This window comes from Neoarius graeffei, chromosome 11, assembly GCF_027579695.1.
Source record: "Neoarius graeffei isolate fNeoGra1 chromosome 11, fNeoGra1.pri, whole genome shotgun sequence".
In the NCBI taxonomy this organism is placed as follows: domain Eukaryota; kingdom Metazoa; phylum Chordata; class Actinopteri; order Siluriformes; family Ariidae; genus Neoarius; species Neoarius graeffei.
In genome coordinates, this window is record NC_083579.1 from 45,323,270 (window position 1) to 45,341,722 (window position 18,453).

At 43.4% G+C, this 18,453-nt stretch overlaps 1 protein-coding gene across 2 annotated transcripts in view; it reads left to right on the forward strand.

The window, feature by feature from the left end:
* The first annotated feature begins 10,818 nt into the window (after positions 1-10,818).
* LOC132894328 (protein max-like) overlaps positions 10,819-18,453 on the forward strand; it is a 34,366-nt gene continuing 26,731 nt past the window's right edge. For both annotated transcript variants that reach the window (XM_060934000.1, XM_060934001.1), the window contains exons 1-2: positions 10,819-10,960; positions 11,208-11,234. In XM_060934000.1, the coding sequence (XP_060789983.1) occupies positions 10,925-10,960; positions 11,208-11,234 (63 nt within the window). In that variant the 5' untranslated portion in view covers positions 10,819-10,924. The remainder of the gene's footprint in view (positions 10,961-11,207; positions 11,235-18,453) is intronic.

The following is an 18,453-nucleotide window of genomic DNA, read 5'->3' on the forward strand; positions in this document are numbered from 1 at the left end:
CGTTCCCTGCCATAATTTCAGCGAGCATATTGTTTCATAAGGAAACTTTGCGAAGAGCTGTTGACTGACTGCCGCTCACGCAACACACAGGCATAGTTAGAAAGTCAGGATGCACTGGTTTACACTTTACACACACACACGTAGCCCAGCCTCTCGCTATGGTTAACAGTTGGAACTTAGCGGTTTTAAAACTAGTTTTGCAGTTTCTGTGCGTGATGATAATGTGTAAACTTTGGATTTCCATAGGCTATGTTAAAATGTTATCATTGTCCTGGCCTGCAGGTAGTTCCTGGTGATGGCAGTGAGGGAGGTGAAATAACATGTATACACACTACCGTTCAAAAGTTTGGGGTCACCCAGACAATTTTGTGTTTCCCATGAAAAGTCACACTTTTATTTACCACCATAAGCTGTAAAATGAATAGAAAATATAGTCAAGACATTTTTCTGGCCATTTTGAGCATTTAATCGACCCCACAAATGTGACGCTCCAGAAACTCAATCTGCTCAAAGGAAGGTCAGTTTTATAGCTTCTCTAAAGAGCTCAACTGTTTTCAGCTGTGCTAACATGATTGTACAAGGGTTTTCTAATCATCCATTAGCCTTCTGAGGCAATGAGCAAACACATTGTACCATTAGAACACTGGAGTGAGAGTTGCTGGAAATGGGCCTCTATACACCTATGGAGATATTGCACCAAAAACCAGACATTTGCAGCTAGAATAGTCATTTACCACATTAGCAATGTATAGAGTGGATTTCTGATTAGTTTAAAGTGATCTTCATTGAAAAGAACAGTGCTTTTCTTTCAAAAATAAGGACATTTCAAAGTGACCCCAAACTTTTGAACGGTAGTGTGTATGTGTGTGTGTATATATATATATATATATATATATATATATATATATATATATACACACACACACACACACACACACACATATATATATATATATATATATATATATATATATATATATATATATATATACACACACACACAAAATGGAATCATTTGCTGACAGCTCAGTCCCCCCCAGTTCAAAAATCCTATCTGCGCCCCTGCATCCTTGCAGAGTTGTCTGAATTTCTCCTTTAATGCTTGGTTCGCTGGTTCCTTTTTTAGCTTCCTGCGGAGCGTCTCTTTCTTTCTAATTGCATGCACAATATCACCAATAATCCATGGAGGGGAATTTCTGCCCTTGATTTTCTTTTTAGGTACATAGTCCGAAACTGCGGCCATAAATGTGTCTTTCCATCGCGTACAGTTCGTATTTACACTTGCGCTCGTGTTAATCACTCCAGATAAATTTACAGCCTCCAAAGCAGTTCGCAGACCATCAAAATCCGCCCTTCTATAATCAAAAACCTCTCTGTCCAATCGCGGCGCCGCTTTTATAGATGTTTTAAAATGGAAAACAATGGTTCCGTGATCGGACTGAATACCGCATTGTTCAGGGGTAAGAACCATGATATCTTCTACACGCTCGGGTGTGCTTGTGATTACCAGGTCTAGTACGTTCTTGCCTCTGGTTGGAATGTGGATTACTTGCGTTAAGAAGTAATCATTTAATATGTCCATGAACCTGAGCTCGTTAGCACCTGTGGTCAATTCCGGTGACTCCCAATGGATTTTACGCAAATTTAGGTCACCGCATACTAATAGGTTGTTGTATTTTGATGCAAGTTCTGACAAATAAATATCAAATGAGTCCAGCCAGGCGGCACGGTGGTGTAGTGGTTAGTGCTGTCGCCTCACAGCAAGAAGGTCCTGGGTTCGAGCCCCGGGGCCAGCGAGGGCCTTTCTGTGTGGAGTTTGCATGTTCTCCCCGTGTCCGCGTGGGTTTCCTCCGGGTGCTCCGGTTTCCCCCACAGTCCAAAGACATGCAGGTTAGGTTAACTGGTGACTCTAAATTGAGCGTAGGTGTGAATGTGAGTGTGAATGGTTGTCTGTGTCTGTGTGTCAGCCCTGTGATGACCTGGCGACTTGTCCAGGGTGTACCCCGCCTTTCACCCGTAGTCAGCTGGGATAGGCTCCAGCTTGCCTGCGACCCTGTAGGACAGGATAAAGCGGCTACAGATGATGAGATGAGATTTTGGCCGCCGAGCCAAGTACCTTAGACTTGCATTGACGTTTTGTTTTCATGCCGTGGAGCTATTTGTATGTATTTTAAAGGACTTGCCTGTAGGTTTGTGTGTGTGTTTTATGTTTGGCATCTTTCCGGTTGTAACGCGTGTCTGTGAGAAAATTGGAGGGGAGGGTTAACAGGTGGGCACGGGTGCTGATAAAGCGCAACTGCCCTGGTAATATGCCACATGATTTTCCCGGACTAAAGCAACCTTCGGGGCAGTGGTTTTGCGGTTGGCGCAGTTAATTGTTTGAAACACGTTGTCAGACCGCCATCACTACTACACACTATATGAAAAATATTTGTCCCCTTGCGATTTCTAATTGCCCCCTTAGTAAACTGTTCCTGGCGCCGGGCCTGGTTCTGCTGAAGGGTAGTGTCCAATGAGTTGAAGAAATTAGCGCGGCTCTCCGAAACCATTTGCTTCACATCCTTGCACGGGCGCAGATAGAGGGGGGGACGGGGGGGATTCGTCCCACCCAGATTTAAATTCACCTCGTTCGGTCCCCCCCACTTATAGGGAGGAAAAAACGTCTCTGCTGTCTTTCTTTGCATAAGGCAAACCTCAGGGAAAAATCAAAAGACTAATTACCATTCGGTTTATTGAGGTGCACAGCAGTACAGACAGTTGCAACTGCGCAGACTGCACAGGTTGCGAGCTCGAGCTTGGTTGCTATGGTTACAAGTTTGACAGGCATATCGGGGACAGCGCCTCCTAGTTCAGGACCCCAACACGGCATGATGAAGGGTGCCAAAAGGCAGAAAACGATTGCATCGTTTTTTTCAAAAAAAAAAAAAACAACTGTAAGTAAACTGCGCCTTACTTTATCATATCACCTTGCAATTTTTTGATAGTCTGTTCAAAGTAATGTCGTAGTGAAAGTAAAATCGTACGGAGTAGAGCTGCCTTTCTGGTAGCCTCCTTCTTTCGGTGGCAGCCTGTAGATACAGTACAGTGCTCAGAAGGCAGTTTTAATGTTTAATCTGGCGTTCCCTGCCATAATTTCAGCGAGCATATTGTTTCATAAGGAAACTTTGCGAAGAGCTGTTGACTGACTGCCGCTCACGCAACACACAGGCATAGTTAGAAAGTCAGGATGCACTGGTTTACACTTTACACACACACACGTAGCCCAGCCTCTCGCTATGGTTAACAGTTGGAACTTAGCGGTTTTAAAACTAGTTTTGCAGTTTCTGTGCGTGATGATAATGTGTAAACTTTGGATTTCCATAGGCTATGTTAAAATGTTATCATTGTCCTGGCCTGCAGGTAGTTCCTGGTGATGGCAGTGAGGGAGGTGAAATAACATGTATACACACTACCGTTCAAAAGTTTGGGGTCACCCAGACAATTTTGTGTTTCCCATGAAAAGTCACACTTTTATTTACCACCATAAGCTGTAAAATGAATAGAAAATATAGTCAAGACATTTTTCTGGCCATTTTGAGCATTTAATCGACCCCACAAATGTGACGCTCCAGAAACTCAATCTGCTCAAAGGAAGGTCAGTTTTATAGCTTCTCTAAAGAGCTCAACTGTTTTCAGCTGTGCTAACATGATTGTACAAGGGTTTTCTAATCATCCATTAGCCTTCTGAGGCAATGAGCAAACACATTGTACCATTAGAACACTGGAGTGAGAGTTGCTGGAAATGGGCCTCTATACACCTATGGAGATATTGCACCAAAAACCAGACATTTGCAGCTAGAATAGTCATTTACCACATTAGCAATGTATAGAGTGGATTTCTGATTAGTTTAAAGTGATCTTCATTGAAAAGAACAGTGCTTTTCTTTCAAAAATAAGGACATTTCAAAGTGACCCCAAACTTTTGAACGGTAGTGTGTATGTGTGTGTGTATATATATATATATATATATATATATATATATATATATATATATATATATATATATACACACACACACACACACACACACACATATATATATATATATATATATATATATATATATATATATATATACACACACACACAAAATGGAATCATTTGCTGACAGCTCAGTCCCCCCCAGTTCAAAAATCCTATCTGCGCCCCTGCATCCTTGCAGAGTTGTCTGAATTTCTCCTTTAATGCTTGGTTCGCTGGTTCCTTTTTTAGCTTCCTGCGGAGCGTCTCTTTCTTTCTAATTGCATGCACAATATCACCAATAATCCATGGAGGGGAATTTCTGCCCTTGATTTTCTTTTTAGGTACATAGTCCGAAACTGCGGCCATAAATGTGTCTTTCCATCGCGTACAGTTCGTATTTACACTTGCGCTCGTGTTAATCACTCCAGATAAATTTACAGCCTCCAAAGCAGTTCGCAGACCATCAAAATCCGCCCTTCTATAATCAAAAACCTCTCTGTCCAATCGCGGCGCCGCTTTTATAGATGTTTTAAAATGGAAAACAATGGTTCCGTGATCGGACTGAATACCGCATTGTTCAGGGGTAAGAACCATGATATCTTCTACACGCTCGGGTGTGCTTGTGATTACCAGGTCTAGTACGTTCTTGCCTCTGGTTGGAATGTGGATTACTTGCGTTAAGAAGTAATCATTTAATATGTCCATGAACCTGAGCTCGTTAGCACCTGTGGTCAATTCCGGTGACTCCCAATGGATTTTACGCAAATTTAGGTCACCGCATACTAATAGGTTGTTGTATTTTGATGCAAGTTCTGACAAATAAATATCAAATGAGTCCAGCCAGGCGGCACGGTGGTGTAGTGGTTAGTGCTGTCGCCTCACAGCAAGAAGGTCCTGGGTTCGAGCCCCGGGGCCAGCGAGGGCCTTTCTGTGTGGAGTTTGCATGTTCTCCCCGTGTCCGCGTGGGTTTCCTCCGGGTGCTCCGGTTTCCCCCACAGTCCAAAGACATGCAGGTTAGGTTAACTGGTGACTCTAAATTGACCGTAGGTGTGAATGTGAGTGTGAATGGTTGTCTGTGTCTATGTGTCGGCCCTGTGATGACCTGGTGACTTGTCCAGGGTGTACCCCGCCTTTCGCCCGTAGTCAGCTGGGATAGGATCCAACTCGCCTGCGACCCTGTAGAACAGGATAAAGCGGCTACAGATAATGAGATGAGATGATTCCAGCCATATCCTGTCCGGTTCACTAGGGCTGTAAACACAACAAACTAGCATTTTATTATTTGAAGTAGTGGTCAATTCTGCTGAGATCACTTCAAGCTCTGAATTGATTCTTTCAACTTCACATGACGAAATAAATGAATCTTGTTTTACCGCCAAAAACACCCCGCCTGCTCGAGACTCTCTGTCCTTTCTGTAGATGGTATATCCAGAGGGGAGTATTTCTTTATCATCGATCTCACTATTAAGCCAGCTCTCAGTGACCCATATAAGATCAGCATTCTCGGGATAAACAAGTTCATGAAACTTCTGTAAGTTGCAGATCTTTCCACCAGTCGGCGTTTTGTGAAGGCTTTTAATACTCCGAGCACTTATTACTAAGCAGGTTGCAAAGCCAGTTTTAGGCTGTGAATTTGCCCAGCCCGGATTAGGAGATATGTCACTGGCCACAAGCATCAAGGCAGCGAGTGTAAGGCATTGTATAAGTTGACAGGATTTTGCCAAGCGTAATGGCGGAGCTGAGATGGTTCTTGTCCCGCCTGAAGATGTTGAAAACACGGCTGTTGTAGGTCAGTTCGTCAGCATTATTGCGCTAGAGATATAACTAGGCTTACTAGAACTATGAAGAAGTAAGATGTCTCGCAACAGAACGCAAAATAGATGGAAAATCAGTATTCTGTGCGGAGCGCCTCTGCCTCGTAACGACGCCATTACTTCCTTTTAATTCAAGTCTTGTAATTATCCTTTGTTTGTTTGTTTCTGTTTTTTGTCAGAATATGTGGCATGTGTTGTAATATTTGGTTCAAGTTGGTAGAAGAATCTACCATTTTGGGAATTTTCCCATCTGTCTTGCCATATTGTAAAAATAACATCTTTGATATATTTTGTGATATCAGAAGTGGTAAAAGGGTAATGAACGTCATAATAGGTTTTATTTACAGATCTTTTTGCAGATTTATGAGCCATTTCATTTCCTTTAATATCCACATGAGCTGGAATCCAACAAAAAACAACCTCGCCACCCATAAGATAATGCTGGTACATAAGATATCGGAAATCTAATAATTCTATGTCATTATCTTCCTTTTGAATTTTTTGTAAGACAGACAAGGAATCAGAAAATATCACACATTGAAAAGGAGGTTTATCAATAAGAAGTTCCAAAGCCTTTGTAATTGCTAGTAACTCAGGGCTAAAAATGGTACCATTTGAAATTGTATAATCTTTTTTAATGTTTAGACTTGGAATTACAACGCCAGATGCACGATCAAAATCTTTTTTTGAACCATCAGTAAATATATGTAAGTTTTGACTGTATTTGAGTTGAATGTGTTCTAATGTCGAGTGTAACATGGAGAAACTACTATCCTCTTGTTTAGAGATTTTAGGGACTAAATCCAAGTCAAATTTTGGAGCTTGGGATTCCCAGAATGGAAAAGGATCAACCCAAGGATTACAAGCTGGAACTGGAAGACTTTTAACCAAATGAACCTATTTAGAAAATATAGGACGAAAATGAAGATCGTCACAGTTTTTTTTTGTTCTAAAAAAAATTTTTTTTGTTGGATGATCTTCAAAAGATCTATATTTAATTGCACTGTGAGTTTGTTTGAATTCTCTTCTTTGGTCTAGAGGCTTATAGAGCAGTCTATCTCCAAAACAGAGATCGGAGTACATTTCAGAGCACCAGTGCAGATTCTAAGGCATTGATTTTGAATAACATCTAATTGTCTTTTCCTAGGGCGGCACGGTGGTGTAGTGGTTAGCGCTGTCACCTCACAGCAAGAAGGTCCTGGGTTTGAGCCCCGGGGCCGGCGAGGGCCTTTCTGTGCGGAGTTTGCATGTTCTCCCCGTGTCCGCGTGGGTTTCCTCCGGGTGCTCCGGTTTCCCCCACAGTCCAAAGACATGCAGGTTAGGTTAACTGGTGACTCTAAATTGACCGTAGGTGTGAATGTGAGTGTGAATGGTTGTCTGTGTCTATGTGTCAGCCCTGTGATGACCTGGCGACTTGTCCAGGGTGTACCCCGCCTTTCGCCCGTAGTCAGCTGGGATAGGCTCCAGCTTGCCTGCGACCCTGTAGAACAGGATAAAGCGGCTAGAGATAATGTGATGTGATGTCTTTTCCTAGAAATACATGCGGTATCATAAACTTCACAACCATAATCAAGACATGATAAAATTAAAGATTTATAGAGAATGATCATTGTTTCTTTGTCAATACCCCACTTGCTGCCACATATAACTTTAAAAACATTTATTCTTTTACGACATTTAGTCATGAGATAATCAATGTGAGTTTTCCATGCAAGTTCTTTTTGGAGAGCAGTGGCTTTCTTCTTGCAACCCTGCCATGCACACCATTGTTGTTCAGTGTTCTCCTGATGGTGGACCCATGAACATTAACATTAGCCAATGTGAGAGAGGCCTTCAGTTGCTTAGAAGTTACCCTGGGGTCCTTTGTGATCACTTTACACTTTTATCATTTTTAAGTTTTTTACCATTATACATCAATTTTATATCATATTTTCTACCTTTATGGAATAAGACCACAGAGAATTTACTTTCAGAGATTTAAAAACCCCATTTATCACACCAAGATTTGAAATCTAAAGCCTGTTTCTGGAGAAAATTTGTTTTTTTCCAAATTGCTGTATCATCAGCAAAAACAGAGAAAAACACATGAGCAGGAACAAGATCATTTACAGTGGTGCTTGAAAGTTTGTGAACCCTTTCGAATTTTCTATATTTCTGCATAAATTTTTTTTTTTTTTTTTTTTAAAGATATTTTTTTTGGGCTTTTTGCACCTTTATTGGATAGGACAGTGTAGAGACAGGAAATGAGCGGGAGAGAGAGACGGGAAGGGATCGGGAAATGACCTCGGGCCGGAATCGAACCCGGGTCGCCTGCATTCATGGTATGGCGCCTTAACCACCTGAGCCATGACGCCCCCATTTCTGCATAAATTTGACCTAAAACATCAGATTTTCACACGAGTCCTAAAAGTAGAAAAAGAGAACCCGGTTAAACAAATGAGACAAAAATATTCTACTTGGTCATTTATTTACTGAGGAAAATGGTCCAATATTACATATCTGTGAGTGGCAAAAGTATGTGAACCTCTAGGATTAGCAGTTAATTTGAAGGTGAAATTAGAGTCAGGTGTTTTCAATCAATGGGATGACAATCAGGTGTGAGTGGGCACCTTGTTTTATTTAAAGAACAGGGATCTATCAAAGTCTGATCTTCACAACACATGTTTATGGAAGTGTATCATGGCACAAATCAGGACCTCAGAAAAAGCATTGTTGATGCTCATCAGGCTGGAAAAGGTTACAAAACCATCTCTAAAGAGTTTGGACTCCACCAATCCACAGTCAGACGGATTATGTACAAATGGAGGAAATTCAAGACCATTGTTACCCTCCCCAGGAGTGGTCGACCAACAAAGATCACTCCAAGAGCAAGGCGTGTAATAGTCGGCGAGGTCACAAAGGACCCCAGGGTAACTTCTAAGCAACTGAAGGCCTCTCTCACATTGGCTAATGTTAATGTTCATGGGTCCACCATCAGGAGAACACTGAACAACAATGGTGTGCATGGCAGGGTTGCAAGAAGAAAGCCACTGCTCTCCAAAAAGAACATTGCTGCTCATCTGCAGTTTGCTAAAGATCACATGGACAAGCCAGAAGGCTATTGGAAAAATGTCTTGTGGATGGATGAGACCAAAATAGAACTTTTTGGTTTAAATGAGAAGTGTTATGTTTGGAGAAAGGAAAACACTGCATTCCAGCATAAGAACCTTATCCCATCTGTCAAACATGGTGGTGGTAGTATCATGGTTTGGACCCGTTTTGCTGGGCCAGGACGGCTTGCCATCATTGATGGAACAATGAATTCTGAATTATACCAGCGAATTCTAAAGGAAAATGTCAGGACATCTGTCCATGAACTGAATCTCAAGAAAAGGTGGGTCATGCAGCAAGACAACGACCCTAAGCACACAAGTCGTTCTACCAAAGAATGGTTAAAGAAGAATAAGGTGGGGTTTACATTAGACCGTATCAGAGGATCATCAGATTAATGTTTTTAAAACGATTAGCATGCACACAGCAACGCCAATACACGATTCGCGTGCACACAGCAACACCAATACACGGATACGCTCGGCTCCGCAGGCATCCTGCGCTCCAAATCACTCCGCCCTGAACAGCGAGTGCCCTCTGGAGGGTGCACACTCCGGCCCTGCGCAGCTCACACAGCGCGTGAGTGGAGTGCACGAGCAGTGATTCGGGACTGAGCCGCTGTGTGTGTGATCTCAGTGCATGTCGGGCATGCGCGTCACTTACCACTTGCAAGTGGAAGGATGGCAAGCCTAAAGACAATCATAACTACACAATGGGCAGTATTTGCATCAGTATTTGCAGTATTTTCATATTTTTATACTCTTTAATGAAAGGTGATACAAGGAGGAAGTCCTCGCCGTTTTTCAGCAGTCACGTCACATGACCAATGTCAGCGAATCAGGAAGGTGGATGTCACAGTGACGTTGTCCAATGACGACGCCAGCTAGAGCTCAGCACAGCGTATCCGCGTATTCTCAATGTTTACACAGCACCGGATCAGACACGATCTGGATTGAATACGTGGACCCTGGCGGATTCCCGTTTCCCGGCGTTTCAATGTAAACGGACAGTGCATCCGCGAAGAAAACGAGACAGATACGGTCTAATGTAAACATGGCCTAAAGTTAATGTTTTGGAATGGCCAAGTCAAAGTCCTGACCTTAATCCAATGGAAATGTTGTGGAAGGACCTGAAGCAAGGAGTCCATGTGAGGAAACCCACCAACATCCCAGAGTTGAAGCTGTTCTGTATGGAGGAATGGGCTAAAATTCCTCCAAGCCGGTGTGCAGGGCTGATCAACAGTTACCGGAAACGTTTAGGTGCAGTTATTGCTGCACAAGGGGGTCACACCAGATACTGAAAGCAAAGGTTCACATACTTTTCCCCAATAAATAAATCTCATCTCATCTCATTATCTCTAGCCGCTTTATCCTTCTACAGGGCCGCAGGCAAGTTGGAGCCTATCCCAGCTGACTACGGGCGAAAGGCGGGGTACACCCTGGACAAGTCGCCAGGTCATCACAGGGCTGACACATAGACACAGACAACCATTCACACTCACATTCACACCTACGCTCAATTTAGAGTCACCAGTTAACCTAACCTGCATGTCTTTGGACTGTGGGGGAAACCGGAGCACCCGGAGGAAACCCACACGGACAACATGCAAACTCCACACAGAAGGGCCCTCGCCGGCCCCCGGGGCTCGAACCCAGGACCTTCTTGCTGTGAGGCGACAGCGCTAACCACCGTGCCGCCCCCAATAAATAAATGACCAAGTATAATATTTGTTTAACTGGGTTCTCTTTATCTACTTTTAGGACTTGTGTGAAAATCTGATGATGTTTTAGGTCATATTTATGCAGAAATACAGAAGGGTTCACAAACTTTCAAGCACCACGCTTCCTTTAAGAACCCTAATACCCAGACCGTTTCACACTGCTGCGCATGCGCACCTCGGGTTCTGGTTCAGTCACGTGTACAGGTCTGCTCGAGTCCTGTTGTGTGCTCCAGTGGATGTGTGTGTGGTGTTTGCAGGCTGCTCGGGATCTCAGTGGCGTTTCTGTCGAGTTCGGAGAATGAGTGATAACGATGACATCGAAGTCGATAGTGATGTAGGTGACGGTGCTTCCGGCGAGCTGTTTCCCTGTGTGATTAGACCGCAGTGTGTTATTAATACAGCGCGTGCTAGCAGCTAGCCTACAGAAAGCTACCGGGTTAGCTGGAGAAGCTAGCGCTGCTTTACATGTGATTTTCCTCATCAAGTTGGCTTTAGTGACTGGTTTGGTTTCTATCGGTGTGATTTGTATTCCGAGTTGTGCCTCTTCACTCCGAGTTAATACACTTTTTTTGTTTTTACAGGAAGAGTCGTCGAGATTTCACCCAGTGGTATGTAGTCGCTTTGCTAACTAATGAGCTCCAGCAGCGTTTCTGCTCTCTGCTCCTGTCCTCATGTGGCCTTTGGCTCCATTACCTGCCTGCCTGCCTGCCTGGTGTTTACTAGCCTCAAGCAGTCCTGTAGGAAACCTGTTCAGCTCCTAGAAACATCTCAGAAATCCACATGGACCTCAAATATTATACAGCTGTTTACATCTCAGCTTTCATTTCTTACTCTGCTTCTGAAACCTTTTTGTATCTGTTCTTTAGTCTTATAAACACAATACAATAATCTATCTAAGGCGAAAAATAATTAAGGAGTTTTCATTTTTATAAAACTTTTTTTTTTTTTCCATGACTCAACACGTCCTACCTGGACTACTTGTACAGATTCATCCAATCAAATGCTCTCTAGAACATCTAAGTCCCGCCCCCAGGGGTGGGTCTTGCTCAACAGCAAACATGGTTGTAAAACTTCACTTCACTTCATGTCGACCTTTTCCACTAACACGTACCAGTGCCTAACCGAGAACCAGTTCCAAGTGTTTTGACTATTTAAAAAAAACAAAAAACAGCACTGGCCCGGTATTACAAAACTGCTGGTTGAGAAAAGTAAGAACCGCTGACGTCTGGGGTGTTGGGCTGGACTGCCGGAAGAAAATTCCTTACTGTTTTGATAAATCATGTAGGCAGACTTGAAGTGCATATCCTGGACCGATTTAGTGGAGTTTTATTATATGAAAGCCTCACAGCAAGAAGGTCCGGGTTCGAGCCCCGTGGCCGGCGAGGGCCTTTCTGTGCGGAGTTTGCATGTTCTCCCCGTGTCTGCGTGGGTTTCCTCCGGGTGCTCCGGTTTCCCCCACAGTCCAAAGACATGCAGGTTAGGTTAACTGGCGACTCTAAATTGACCACGAGTGTGAATGGTTGTCTGTGTCTATTGCCGCTTTTCCACTACAAACGCGGCTGAGTCGAGCTGAGTGGGGCTGTTGGAGTTGCATTTCGACTACAACCGTGCTGAACCATGCTGGCTGGAAGTGGGTGGACACATTGGGTGGAGTTAGCAAAAGTGGGTGGACGTCACGTGATGTTAGGTGGCGCAAACAGTGACATCAGTGATCTTTTAAGCGGTAGTCTCACGACCCGGATAGTAGACAATAAACATGGAGGACATGGAATCGTTAGTGTTGCTGGTCTTGGTGCTGTGGCTTGTTGTCACCAACAACGCCAACGGATACTGGCAAGAGCGTATAGATGAGGCGAGGCGCATAAGGCTTCAGAAATTCTCGTAATTCATAATTCTTCTTCCGGGTTTACGGTGTTTACAGATCCCAACATGCTCGCAGGGCGTGTGTGGGCATGTGAGGACACTTCTCCTCACCAATCAGTGCACAGGGGAGTGTCTCCTCACGCCCCTAGCCCCACTCGGCTCGGTTTGGCTCGCTTCAGCCCTGCTCCAAAACCGTGCGAGTTTTGGGTGCTAAGCAGGGCTGAAGCGAGCAGAGTCGTGCTGTTCTGAGGTAGTCGAAACGCGAACCGTGTCGGGCTGAAGTGAGCTGAAAAAGGGTAGTGGAAAAGGGCCATATGTGTCAGCCCTGTGATGACCTGGCGACTTGTCCAGGGTGTACCCCGCCTTTCACCCGTAGTCAGCTGGGATAGGCTCCAGCTTGCCTGCAACCCTTTAGAACAGGATAAAGCGGCGAGAGATAATGAGATGAGATGAAAAAGTACGTCCCTTTACACGCTCATCCAGAAGGGTAATTTTGCACAAGGCTATCTGTCTACAGCAGAAAAAAACAAATGAATAACAAAACGTGTCTGGAAAAATCCCAAGGGAGTCTGGAGCCACATTGATCCAGGTTCATGACGTCATGTGCGGATCTGCCAGCAGGCTCAGAGACCCTGCACGGATTTAGTGCACAGTCTGTGTAGACCAAGTTTAGCAGCTAGCGATTTTGCATTGAAATATGGAATTGTCGCCTGAGCACAATATTACTAAACCTTTGGATGAAGAATGAGATGTCAGAATTGGGGCTTCATCTGTTTGGACTTGATGATGATTCAAGTAGTGAAGATGACTGTTTGGACTTGATGATGATTCAAGTAGTGAAGATGACGGAGACAACACCAGTTGCATGTTGACATTTTTTCCGAGTGCCTCGCGCTCCCATTTCTCTCTCATTGTCTGGTCTTTTGGGAAATGATGAGTAGTAATCCCATCAAGATTGGTGTTGCTACACCCTCCTATGATACATCTGTTAACCATTTTAATAATTACGTGATAACGTTGAAGAAATTTGCAGAAAACCACCAGGTCATTTTCTCATAAACAAACCAGCGCTGATGTGGGATTCAGAAGGAGGCGTCCCGCACGCGACGTCACGAAAGTCAGTGCTTGCCGGGAAATCCAAACGGCAAGTTTTTTCAGAGGCGGACCAATTCGCCTCAAATGGCTTGATTTCAGCTGAATTTTTCTGGTATTGCGCAAGGTAAAAAAATTGCGCAAAATGTGGCAGATATTTGACCAAAGTTTAATATAAAATAAGAGAATTCCATTGATCTTGCTCTTCCATATACCCAAGATGTGCCCTTTAAAGTGCAAGCTGTAATGTCTTAAAGTGAAACTTTTATAAAATGCAAGAAAAGTAGATGAGTTCGGTCCGCTGTTATTTTTTAGAATAAATGTTTCCCCCTGATGACACTTCAACGGGAATTACTCCAACTTCCCTGCTGCTGCGTAGCATTCAGTTCTCAAAAGACAGCAATGCGGAACTGGCGCCACACCAGCACCTGACTGCTAGGGGGAAAAAAGCTATTGGTTGAAAGAAATTCACATGGAGTTTGCCTGTCACGTAACGGCAAACGTGCACACCATTTTCAGGGGAGTGTCTTCCTTTGAGGCTGTTCAGTATCAGAATATTTCTTCCTCAGATTGATCAGGACCGTGACTCCGTCTTTATACGCTGTCGGGATGGTAGTAAGAATAAGCAGTATAATTTTATCTACCGTTCCCTCACCTGTTAACAGTGATCCTTGGCCCAAACACGTATGTCATATGTAACTCCAAAAGCACAACAGGTGTGGGGGGTGATGATGATAGTGAGAAATCCTCTCCGGTTCAGAAAAGCTCTTAAATGCTTTCTTGTTCCATGTTTACCCATTTTGCTAAAATACCAAAAAGTATGTTTGTATTCAGTGGGAGTGGAGCGTTGTGTAAATCGGTCAATTGCTTTCACACCCCGTCACTCTGACTTCCTGTTTTTAAAAGAAATGTCAACATCGGGACTCGTATAATAGTTGACGAGCCTATCCAACACTGTTTGCTTGGTCACTGAACTACATGACATCACACGTTTTATTAAATTCTGCACTTGTTTTCTATCCAAACATGACAGAAACCTGCAGATGCGTATGGACAGCATGTCCTTTAGCCTTAAAGTGGACATGTTTCACAAGACGCAAATTTACAAGGTCTGCAAAATGAACCACAGACAAAACATACCGAGAAGCTCTGGAAGCCTTGCTTGTCGGGCGTTTTACATGGTTTGAGTTCCATGTAATGTTGGTCTGGGATCACTCGGCATGCTAAAACGGCCCCAAGTTGAAAACAGCCATAGATCTATTTCGCTATAAATATGCCTAGCTACTTGTTTACGTACTGACGATAGTAACCCTCATTCGTCCTGATGGATATTTCAGTTTTACTGCTCCCGTGTGCCATTAGGGAAATAAATTGAGGGAGAGACACATTAAAGTGCACCGATTCCAGCCCCACTACATAATTTACCAGTGAATCTGCCTGTTTTAAAGTTATTAAATTAGCCAGAATATTAAATGAAAGCTATAAATAGGCTACAACGTGTCATTATCTTAAAGATTAGCTTCCAGCAATTTGATTTTTATCGCCCCTTTCCTCACATTTATTATTTAAAATGAAGACTAGATTCACTGGAACACACACAGATGTAATTATCCAATCAGGTCAGAGGTTTCAGCTGACAGGAATTTTACAGGAACACAATTAACCGCTTGTGGTAATGTGGTAAGCAGAAAAGCATCACATGGCACACAACACGCTGAACTTACAGGCAGGAGACCACATCGGGTTCCGCTCCTGTCAACCAAGAACAGGAATCTGAGTAGATCTGAATGACATGGCAAAAATACATCCTGATACATGATATGGATTGCAGTCTCGTAGTTTAATTACGGTTGCGGTCAGAAGTTTATATACACGGACATGAACGTCATGGCAGTATTGGGTTTCCAGTGATTTTAGAAGAAGAAACCTTTATTTGTCAGTGAAATTCATCCTCTGCGTCCTCCGGGGAGCAGTCAGGGGTCAGGTACCTTGCTCAAGGGCACTTCAGCCCAAGGCCGCCCCACGTTAACCTAACCGCATGTCTTTGGACTGTGGGGGAAACCGGAGCACCCGGAGGAAACCCACACGGACACGGGGAGAACATGCAAACTCCGCACAGAAAGGCCCTCGCCGGCCACGGGGCTCGAACCCGGACCTTCTTGCTGTGAGGCGACAGCGCTAACCACTACACCACCGTGCCAGTTCTTTGAATTGTTCTTTTTCTGGGGCAGAATAATTGTACAACATTTTTTCTTTAATAGAAAAAAAAAACACAATTTGGTGCACAAGGTTATAAATTTTGTTTTCTGAAATCAACACAGGGTTAAATTACACATACAGCGCACTTAATATTTGGTTAAATGTCATTTGGCAAGTTTCACCGTGACCAGATGCTTTTGGGAGCCGTTAACAAGCTTCTGGCAGAATTGTGGTTGGATATTTGACCGTTCTTCTTGGCAGGATTTGTAGAGTTAAATTGAGTTTGTGTGTGTTTTCTGCTACAGACCCAGCTTTTGACCACAATCCATGTAGGTTTTTTTTTTTTTTTTTTTTTTTTAAAACACCGTCCATCCGTCCGAAACACCCTTTTTCTCAGCAACCATAAATCATAGCCACTTGGTACCAAGCTTCAGCTTGGGGTTCTATACCGTGTATACCGTTTTCAGGTCTGTCACACATCGACTTCCTGTTTACTGACTGAATGTATTTACAGTATGAGACCTATAGACCCTTTTCAGTCACGTGACCTTTGTAAACGCGACCGCCATTTTGGACATGTAGTGGACTTTGGCTCGAATCAGTTTGAATGCGAGGAAGGCGACAAACAAAAGAAAAAGGAGCGAGGTGCAGAAAACACCTTCACTATCCAGCGACGTAGGGCATTTACAGGGCGAGCAGAGGGAGAGGTATTTTTTTTCAAAAACTGAGGTTAGCAGGCTTAGAGAACGACGTTTACCTGCTTCCACCAGGATTGTTCACTGACGTACGCTCCGGCTTGCTCCCCCTCGAATTAAGCCGCGCGCTCCGGAACCTCGGCCGGAGCAAGCCGGAGCGCGCTGCTTAATTTGAGGGGGAGCAAGCCGGAGCGCGCTCCGGAACCTCAGACGTTGGCTCTGGCAGCTATTTACACTGGATCCGGTGTAAATAGCTGCCGGATCATAATTACAGTAAACTAGTAAATCCAGTAAAGGAAAAACTTGAGACTGAAAGGTTTTAACAGTCATCCAAATGACTGAACGTAAACATTTCTACCGTAACTAGCTACTATGTTGTTGACATTAGCTAGTCAACAATAGCTACTACAGAAGAACAGAGAGGTTACAATGGGTTATTTTAACCTATTTGGTTATACACTCGCCGCCACAGAATGTTAACAGCAATGTAATGCCTTTTCTGGCTAATTTTATTCGTTTTACCTCCAACAAAGTGGTCACTACACAAGCGTTGGTATGCCGAAGGCTGCCAATCTTTCCTGTTAATGGCCGCTATCCATCTTCTCCGTCGGGATCCGATAAAATGATAAACCTTGCCTTGTTTGATGGTTACTACATCCAGGTGCACAACAGTATAGTGGCATGATGGAAGTCTTGCTGAAAGTAAACACTTTCTTTGCTGCCGTTCCTCAATGTTGGCTGTGGTAAACTACTGGTAGTACATGTCCAAAATGGCGGCCGCGTTTGTCGTGACGTCACGTGAAAAGGGTCCATAACATGGATTTACGCAATTTTTTCTAACACTTTGCTCAGCCACTACAAATCACAACTGTTTGATATTTGGTACCGAGCTTCAGCTTGGGGTTCCGTACCATGTATACCGTTTTCAGGTCTGTCGCACATCGACTTCCTGTTTACCGACTGAATGTATTTACGAAACATATAGGGTGGATTTTAGAATAATCTAGAATAGAATAGAATAATCTTTGTCATTGTACCGGGAGATACAACGAAATTGAGGGTGCTCCCACAGAGCCACCATACACCAGAAAATAAAATGCACATAAGAGACACAGAATATACAATAAAAAACGTCAGGGAATAAAAACGTCAGGGAGTTAATTATAGTCTCTCAAAATTGAGACATAAAATGTGCAATTTGCAGATAAAAAGCAATAAATAAATTTTGATGCTATTTCAAGAAGCAAAATGCTATTTCAAAATGCCAGTTTACCAGGATGCTGTTTGAAATCCCTGGGGAGAACCCTGCTCTTTACTTGTTTCAGGGTTAATTATTTGTTGAAGTCGACATTCATAATAAGTGTCCTGTTCCTTCGATTGCTTGCATTCTGATACAAGCGAGAGCGGGGGGATACGTAAGTGAGCAGGAGCTCACAGTTGATCTTGTTTTTTTTTATTTTTTTTTATTTTTTTAAATAAATAGGCTTGAGGTCGGGACTTGCTTTAAGGCTAATGTTTGCCTGCTTTATCCACAACCAGCGTTGATGTGTTTGGGGTCATTGTCCTGTTGGAAACCTAATGGTGTCCAAGTTTCAACTGTCTGAGGTTCATTATTCCATTCATTTTGTGTAATGCACCAAAACAGCTCCAGAGCAGGAGGATGCCACCACCGTGCTTAACAGCTGGTACAGTGTTCCTCTGGTCATTGTGGCAAAACAACTCCATCTTTCTCATCCGTTGATAAATTCTTTTGGAGGAAAAATAATTTTTCTTTGTCCATGTGGTCAGCTGAAAGTTTGGAAAGAGCTACATTTTGAAGCAGGGGCTTCTGTCTCGGACGGCAACTTCTTAGTCCACGGCAATTTAAAGGGGAACTGAAGTTGTTTTTAAACTTGCTTTATTTCTTAACGTGTTTATTCAATTACGTTTTCGGTTTTATTAACCTTATATCGTGACTCATTTTGGCATATTATATTAC